An 8,849-nucleotide genomic window follows, 5' to 3' on the forward strand; every position below is an offset into this window, starting at 1 on the left:
CGTCCATATTTCACAACACGTCTCCTGGGAAAACCAACATGCTGATCGTATTGCGTAACTACTTTGGATTCCATCACCACTGCCTCCTATCGATTTCCTCACCTCTCCCTGGGCCAACGAGCTACCCAAAAAGTTGTTCCAGGGGCTTTGCCTTTTCTTCCTGGGGGGACAAAGTGAGGAATAGGCTGGGGCAGTCAGGACACTGCCTTGACCCCTTATTTGTGTCTTCATACTATCTATCCCTCCCTCTTGACGGACTACATCACACCTATTTTTCAGATGAAGTTTTTCTTCTGACCGGGACAATGCAGAGACAAAGGGGGCCAGAGTTCAATTTCCCCACGTGGCCCGGCGACAGCTGACCAAATGCTGACACAGGAAAAGAACAAGGCTCACCCTCACGGAAGGATGGGGTTCGCGTCTCCTACAGGGACCCTGCCAGTTCTTCTGCGGGGACATTGCACGGAACACCTGCTCGGGACACTTGAGTCCCCTTCAGGGCCCTGGAGGGTCCTCCATGAGACAGAAAAATGAATGTGCCCAGGCAGCATTTCTCAGAATCATTTTTGGTGGCCACAGATTTGAAACCTGGGAAACCCCAGGGAGACCCAGAGGAAACGTGAACAGAGGCTGGTGGAGACTTGGGTCCAAACAAATAAATTAGGGGGAATATAACCAGCACAGCACTTAAAGAGGAAACGAGTTCTATCTCACTCGGAACTAAGCAAAGAAAACCTGATATACAAGCTATAAAACTGATGAAAAGGAGAGTGTTTCCTGAACCCTTCAAGCTCAAGTTCAACTGAGCTAAATAACGATCAGCTCAAAAAGAATTTTTTTAAGAAATGATAATAACAACAGTGATGATGATGATCAGCTTATGGTCCAGTGCCCAGGTGTTTGGAGGTTTTAAGCAGGGAGCCTGAGAAATACATTTCCTTCCAAGACCCCAGGTGCCCCTTGGCAAGGTCTGAAAACTACCATGAGGTGCGCAGACCGCATGGGAAGGAAGGTCAGCCGTGGGATGTCACGGAATGACTGAATCCTGAGTCTCCTCTTCCCCCTGCCTCAGGACGTTTGTCCGTGGAGCTGTCTCCGGAGCATTAGGATCCTTTGGGAGCTGGGACTGTGGAGACTATCTGGGCCAACCTCTGAATTTTCAGGCGAGGACACTGAGGTCCAGAGAGAGAAAGTATGTTTCCCAAGGCTGCACAGCATGTGGCAGTGCCTCTGCCTGATGGCTTGGCTGAGGCTCAGTGAATCTCGGTCTGAGACTTCACATAGGTCTGTAAGCACTGTGGACTCTGGGGCAGAGATGGGCCGGGCTGGGCAGGGCCTGGAACCATGGCCCCCTTGTCACCCCATTCCCTGGGTGGGGCTGTGGGTGCCAAGAGGCCAATCAGGGACCCAGTGCTGCCTCTGGTCAGAATTTGGGAAGCTGAGGGGAACAGAGATGATGGGTGTGGCTTTGGGTACCTTGGGGGTGGAGATATGGCATGGGGATGGGGGTGAGCATCAGCAGCTCTCACCTTCATAGCAGGGGATCAGCGTCCTGCCTTTGGCCTGGAGATTGGACGGGATGATGTAACAGAAGCCATGGGGCAGGATGTGGTCTGTTTCATAGTAGATGTTCTTCCAGCGGTGGGCACAGGCCTAAAGGACAGAGAGAGGGGTCAGAGCAGGAAAGTCAGCCCCAGCAGGTCCCAAAGCAGAACCCAGGCAACATCTGGTGGTTGTGTGGGAGGAGAGGGGCAGAGGGGCCAGAAAGCCACCCTCCCTCCTGTCCCGCCAGAGCTTGGCACCAGCTGTCTGGGGCATCGGCAACCTACATGAGCGAACCCCAGGAGGCTACTAGGAAGAGACAGGAAACAAATACATAAACCAACGAGGACTGTACCTAGTGCTGAGCACCAGGAAGGAAAGACCGGAGTTATGGGACAGAGACTCTGGAGGTGGGAAGGATGGAGGTCAGGGAGACAGGAGAGCAAACCAGCCACGCTGAGGGTGCAGGACAGTGTTCCAGGAGAGGGGTCATTGGGTGTGGAGGAAGCCCCCGCGAAAGGCTTGAAGGTTCGAGGGAAAGGAAGGCGGGCGGGTCTGGACTGCGGTGGGAGGGAAGAGGTCAGAGAGGGGACGGGGCCAGCCCACGGGGGTCTTGCAGACCGTGGGGACTATTACCTTCGTGGACGTGCAAGGGAAGCCGACAGTCTCACACAGGTGAGTGGCATGACCTGGTTTACAGTTGAGAGAGAGAACGTAGCCACAGTGTGGAGCCCGCAGGCGGGCAAGAGTGGAAGTGAACGTCCAACGGACGCTGGGCTGGGGGGAGCAGCAGGAACGCGGGAGGGGCGCGTCCTTCCCCACCCACCACAGAAGTCCCCCACTCGGACACACCTGCCCGCTCCAGTTACATGTGTGCGCGTGACCTCGCACACCCCAGCACCCACAAGTTTGGTTAGGGACCAACCCGCTTCCTGCGAGGGCGGGCACTCTGCCCAGCCTGTTTCTCATGGACACACACTCACTTCTGCCCCCGGTCCACTCTGGCCTACAAATGTATTTTCCTAAAATATTGCATTCTAAAATAATCAGAGCTTTTGCTTGTTTGTTTAAAGTTTATTTATTTTGAGTGTGAGAGAGACTAGGGGAGGAACAGAGAGAGTGAGAGTGAGAGCGAGAGCGAGAGCGAGAGCGAGAGCGAGAGAGAGAGAGAGAGAATATCCCAAGCAGGCTCTGAACTGCCAGTGTGGAGCCCAAGGTGGGGTTCAATCTCACGAACCATGAGATTACGACCTGAGCCAAGATCGAGAGTCGGACGCTCAACTGACTGAGCCGTCAAATATTTTGGCATCCCAGAATAATCAGACCTTTTAACTTCTTGGTCTCTTTCCTTCGAATGCACAACAGGTCACAACGTTCAGCATCTACAGGGCCCACATTTGATTTCTTCTGCAATGCTAGAGGGAGGCCAGAGGCGTCTTTGGAATTCCTATTTTCCACACGGGAAGCCCAAGTGTCAGCGTGGCTCCCTTAAGTCTCAGAGCCAGCAGGTGCTGCCTACCGCGGAGGAACCCACCGCTTCAGGGTCCTCCTTGTCTCACTAGAAAACCTTGTCCATTTTCCATTTGACAGTTCCCATTCCGGCAATCCCTATCAAGATAACACCAGCATTCTTCACAGAGCTAGAACACACAATCCTACAATTTGTATGGAACCACAAAAGACCCCGAATAGCCAAAGCGATCTTGAAAAAGAAAACCAAAGCTGGAGGCGTCACAATCCCCAACTTCAAGCTGTATTACAAAGCTGCAATCATCAAGGCAGTATGGTACTGGCACAAAAACAGACATCTGGGTCAATGGAACAGAAGAGAGAACCGGAAATGGACCCATAAACGTATGGCCAACTAATCTTTGACAAAGCAGGAAAGAATAACCAATGTTACAAAGACAGTCTCTTCAGCAAGTGGTGCTGGGAAAACTGGACAGCGACATGCAGAAGAATGAACCTGGACCACTTTCTTACACCATATACAAAAATAAACTCAAGATGGACGAAAGGCCTAAATGTAAGACAGGAAGCCATCAAAATCCTAGAGGAGAAAGCAGGCAAAAACCTCTTTGACCTCAGCCCCAGCAACTTCTTATTTAACATGTCTCCGGAAGCAAGGGAAACAAAAGCAAAAATGAACTATTGGGACCTCATCAACACAAAAATCTTCTGCACAATGAAGGAAACAATCAGCAAAACTAAAAGGCAACCGACAGAATGGGAGAAGATATTTGCAAATGACAGATCAGATAAAGGATTAGGATCCAAAATCTATAAAGAACCTATCAAACTCAACACCCAAAAAGCAAATAATCCAGTGAAGAAATGGGCAAAAGACATGAATAGACACTTCTCCAAAGAAGACATCCAGATGGCCAACCGACACATGAAAAAATGCTCAACATCACTCATCATCAGGGGAATACAAATCAAAACCAAATGAGACACCACCTCATACCTGTCAGAATGGCTAACATTAACAACTCAGGCAACAACAGATGTTGGTGAGGATGTGGAGAAAGAGGATGTCTTTTGCACTGCTGGTGGGAATGCAAACTGGTGCAGCCACTCTGGAAAACAGTATGGAGGTTCCTCAAAAAATTAAAAATAGAACTACCTACGACCCAGCAATTGCACTACTAGGTATTTATCCAAGGGATACAGGTGTGCGGTTTTTCAAAGGGGTACACGCACCCCAGTGTTTATAGCAGCATTATTGACAATAGCCAAAGTATGGAAAGAGCCCAAATGTCCATCAACAGATGAATGGATAAAGAACATGTGGTATATGTATACAATGGAGTATTACTTGCCAATAAGAAAGAAAGAAATCTCGCCATTTGCAACTACGTGGATGGAACCAGAGGGTATTATTCTAAGTGAATTTAGTCAGTCAGAGAAAGACAAATATCACATGACTTCACTCATATGAGGAATTTAAGAGACAAACAGATGAACATAAGGGAAGGGAAGCAAAAATAATATAAAAACAGGAAGGGGCACAACACATAAGAGACTCTTAAATACGGAGAACAAACTGAGGGTTGCTGGAGGGGTGGTGGGAGGGGGGATGGGCTAAATGGGTAAGGGGTGTTAAGGAATCTACTCCTGAAATCATTGTTGCGCTATATGCTAATGTGGATGTAAATTAAAAAATAAATAAATTTTTTAAAAAAGTTCCCATTCCTGCCTGAGGAGCAGTCAAACCCACCCCCTGAGGGAGATCTAGTAGCTGTTGTTACTGGCCTACCCAGAGGTCCCAACACCCCTGAGATAACCATTCTGGGGTCGAATGAAATACCCAGGTCACCAAGGGAGAGAGGGGCCTCTTTGGGGCTTGGTCATCCCTCAGATCATCTTCTGATGAAAATCACTGCCTTCCAGCCTCTCTGCTCTTCATTCCTTCAAATCCACCGCCCGCAGGACCCTTGAAGACAAGGCCACTCACCGCCCAAGGGCAAAACTACCGGAAATGTGAATCTGCCCACACATTGGTGCTTGCCCTGTGAGATTAAACTACACAGGAAGACCTCTTGTTGTTCCTTATACTGCAAACCACCTTCATTCCTCCCCACTTGACGCAGTTTTGTGCCGACAGCATAGTTTCTCAAGGACCTGTGCAAATCTATCGCAAAGCACATAATCACTCCATTTCACCAAACAGTTGATTTCTTAAATTTTTAGCCCTGACTCAGTTCTGATGGCTTGCAAACTTGAATCACTTATCTAGTTGGCTGGCAAATTACTTCCAGTTTAGCTTATAGATTCAGCAAAGCCCTTGGCTTCCAGGGCTTACCACGTTTTATTGTACTTCTGGGCTGGAGGGACCGTACAAAGGGGCGGGTATTTATCATGGGGCATGCTGACTCTTCTAAGGAAGGACATTCTGCATTTAATGTCTAGTTTACTGTCTCCTCATTTGTTTTTGTTTTGTTTTTTTTAAGTGCCATAAATTGTTTAAGGAGTGATCTTGGAGAATTCCTAGAAAATCCAAATATTGCATTTCACAGTAAACTAAACTAAAATTAAGGCATACTGTGAGGTCAGAGATCAAAGTGTCAAAGGCAGTATGCATGTAGGAAAACAAAGAAGACTGTTTCTGAATATAAATTACAGAAAGAAAAGACTGTTTAGCCTTGATTATCATTATATATACACACACATGTCAATCTGACCCCTACATTAAAAAAAATTCCTAGGGACTGTCTCCAAAGGATTACTAACCCCATCCATCTCTCCAAATGAGTTCTGCCATGAGGGAGGAAGGGGGCAGAGCAGGGAAGAACAGGAAAAGAAGCGCATTCTCTAGAAACAACAAGACTAATCAAACTCAGATTCCAAATGATCTAAAAAGGGGAAGATGGTCTCACATTACCCCAAACCTTAGAATTTGACATCTTTCAAGTTATGAGGATTGTTTTTTACTACCCCCCCCCCAAAAAAAATAAAAAGGAGAAAATGAGCAATTTATTACAAAGATCTTTTTTGTTGTATGGAAACAGCACGTCCTTCTGGGGGAGGGGGTGGGAGGATCCTGGGCCTCTCCCGATGGCTCAGCCACAAAGACACGTAGGTCCCCACCCCACCCTCTTACACAGATGGCCAGAGCTGTTACCACGCCTCAGGTCCACCCTGCACAGCCAGGGCCAGGCCCCAGGCCACCGAGAACACCCCACCCGGCAAGGAAGTCCCCCCCCCACCCCCCAGCCCTGCTCCAAGGGAGGAGGGAGGAGCCTGGGAGGCCCAGGGAAGGGGCTTCTGGAATGCTGGGAAAGTCCTTCTGAGACTGCCGACCCAATGACAATTCATCGAAGTGAACACAAATCATCTGTGTACTTTCCTCCGTATGTGTTATAGCACATTAGACGTTCTCTAGCCATCACCACCAGGAAACACGGCAATGGAAGTAAACGCAACACCATATGCCGTGGCTTTGAAAGAAGTGGACAGATGAGAAGTCGTGAGCAGACAGGGGCCTCCCTGATGTTTAGGAAGGACGAGGCATAGAGCCCAGAATGCCGCTGCCACGAGGAATAATCCGGATGCTTCAATTATTTGTTGTCTGAGCCTTGGAGACTAATGACAAGCAGAAGACATCAGACTTGAACATCCTGAGATGCCCTCCCAAATCCAAGAAAAGGGCCCGTGCCCATGCAGAGTGCCTGGGTGGCCATGGCAACAAAGACTGCTTCTTCTCTATTTCTTAAACGGTCGTCTGCACACAGGGGAGCAGGCAGACAGCGTGGGAAGGGCCTTGCCCCTAATCCCGATGCTGTGTTTGCATCTGGTATCATCTGGATGGAAAACAGGAAGACTGGAGGAAAACAGGAAGGCACCACAACACCTATGAGCCCAGACTGCAGACACTAAGCCAAAGTCAGCCCACCAGAGCTGGTTGCCGGGTTCAGGGCTCAGAAAACGTCATTTGTCGATGAGACACTTGACTCCCTGTCGCGGCTTTCAAATTCTCCATCTGTTCTATACTTGGAAGTCAGCACCTGGTGCCATTTAAAAAAAAAAACAACTCACCCCACCTCCCCCTGTTCAAAGCCACCGTGGAATCCAATATTACGTTCCATGGGGACACAGGTCCCACGCTCACACCCCAGGTACCTCCTGCGTGCTCAAAGTGTGTTCGAATAACACGCATCTTCCCGTGCTTAATTTTAAAGCAAATACCTGCCTAGCAGAAAGCCTTGACAGGTACATTTGACACCTTAAAGAAAAAGCAAATGGATACGAGGCCTCCAAAATGTAAATATGGATGAAGTCACCACTCCTTGTACCTTGTCACCTATCATTTCTAGGGCTGTTTTATAGCATTTTGCCTCATGCTTCCATCAACCACTCAGCCACCAAGAAGAGACGGCAGCTGATTTGCTTTCTAATTGTTTTAATAGTGACACTCTGCCCTTCCATTATTCAAACATACTTTTAGATACCCCTCCTTAGAGAGACCATCTCTAGGCACTGATAACTGACAGTGCAAAGGGTGAAAAAAATGCGGTCTCTCCCCAGGCAGCTTCCATGAAAAAGGAGACATACATGCAAGATAAACTATACTTACAAAGGTCACAACATAATACCGAGTTCCTAATGACACACAAGATGCTAGGCTTATTCCAGAAAGCGCAGTCACCAATGACAGGCCTCAAGGAGGAAGCAGAGTCTAAACTGGGAGGACGGAGGGGGCTGGGAACAGAGGAGACTCAGGACAAGCCTTTCCTAGCAAGACGCCACAGGTGCAAAAAGTCACCGGGACAACTCAACAACAACAAACAATCCAACTTAAAGATGGGCAAAGGAGTCAGACAGACATTTCTCCAAAGAGGACATACAAATAGCCAGGAAGCACGTGAAAAGATGCTCAGTATCACCAATTCCTAGGGAAATTCAAATCAAACCCACCATGAGACACCATCTTGCACCCATCAGGATGGCCACTCTTAAAGAGAAGAAGAAAAAAAGAAAAAACCTGTCGGCAGCGATGTGGAGAAAGTGGAACCCTTCTCTTGTGCACTGTTGGTGAGAATGTAAAACGGCGCGGCCACCGTGGGAAAACAGGGTGGCGGTGCCTCCACAAAATTAAAAATAGAATTTCCATAGGGTTTGGTGATGCCACATCTGGACAGCTATACAAAAACACTGAAAACAGGATCTTGAAGAGATCATCGCACACCTGTGGTCATAGCAACACTGTTCACAACAACCAGGCCACCCAAACATCCATCAGTGGATAGAACAGTATTCGGCCCTAGAAAAAAGAAATATTGCCACACGCTACAACACAGATGAAACTTGAGGACATCGTGCCAAGCGACATAAGCCGACGGCAAGACAAATACTGCATGATTCCACTCACGTCGTTATCGAAAGCAGTTCAACTCTTAGAAACAGAAGGACGGTGGTTGCCAGAGACTGGGGGGGAGAGGGATGGGGGTAAGCGCTCGATGCAGAGTTTGTTTTACAAGGTGAAGAAGTTGAGAGGTCTGTAGCCCAACAATGTACACACCGGTAACACTACTGTGCTGCTCGTTTAAAAACGGGTAAGATGAGGGGCGCCTGGGTGGCGCAGTCGGTTAAGCGTCCGACTTCGGCTCAGGTCACGATCTCGCGGTCCGTGAGTTCGAGCCCCGCGTCGGGCTCTGGGCTGATGGCTCGGAGCCTGGAGCCTGTTTCTGATTCTGTGTCTCCCTCTCTCTCTGCCCCTCCCCTGTTCATGCTCTGTCTCTCTCTGTCCCAAAAATAAATTTTAAAAAAAAGTTGAAAAAAAAAAAAAAAAAAAAAAAAAAAAACGG

General features: G+C 48.4%; 1 protein-coding gene across 1 annotated transcript in view; it reads right to left on the reverse strand.

The window, feature by feature from the left end:
• Positions 1-8,849, reverse strand: part of ITGA9 (integrin subunit alpha 9) — a 327,365-nt gene that overhangs the window by 313,712 nt on the left and 4,804 nt on the right. The window contains exon 3 of the mRNA XM_049629010.1: positions 1,530-1,653. Within this exon, the coding sequence (XP_049484967.1) occupies positions 1,530-1,653 (124 nt within the window). The remainder of the gene's footprint in view (positions 1-1,529; positions 1,654-8,849) is intronic.

The sequence above is a fragment of the Panthera uncia genome, chromosome C2, assembly GCF_023721935.1.
Source record: "Panthera uncia isolate 11264 chromosome C2, Puncia_PCG_1.0, whole genome shotgun sequence".
NCBI classification, from domain to species: domain Eukaryota; kingdom Metazoa; phylum Chordata; class Mammalia; order Carnivora; family Felidae; genus Panthera; species Panthera uncia.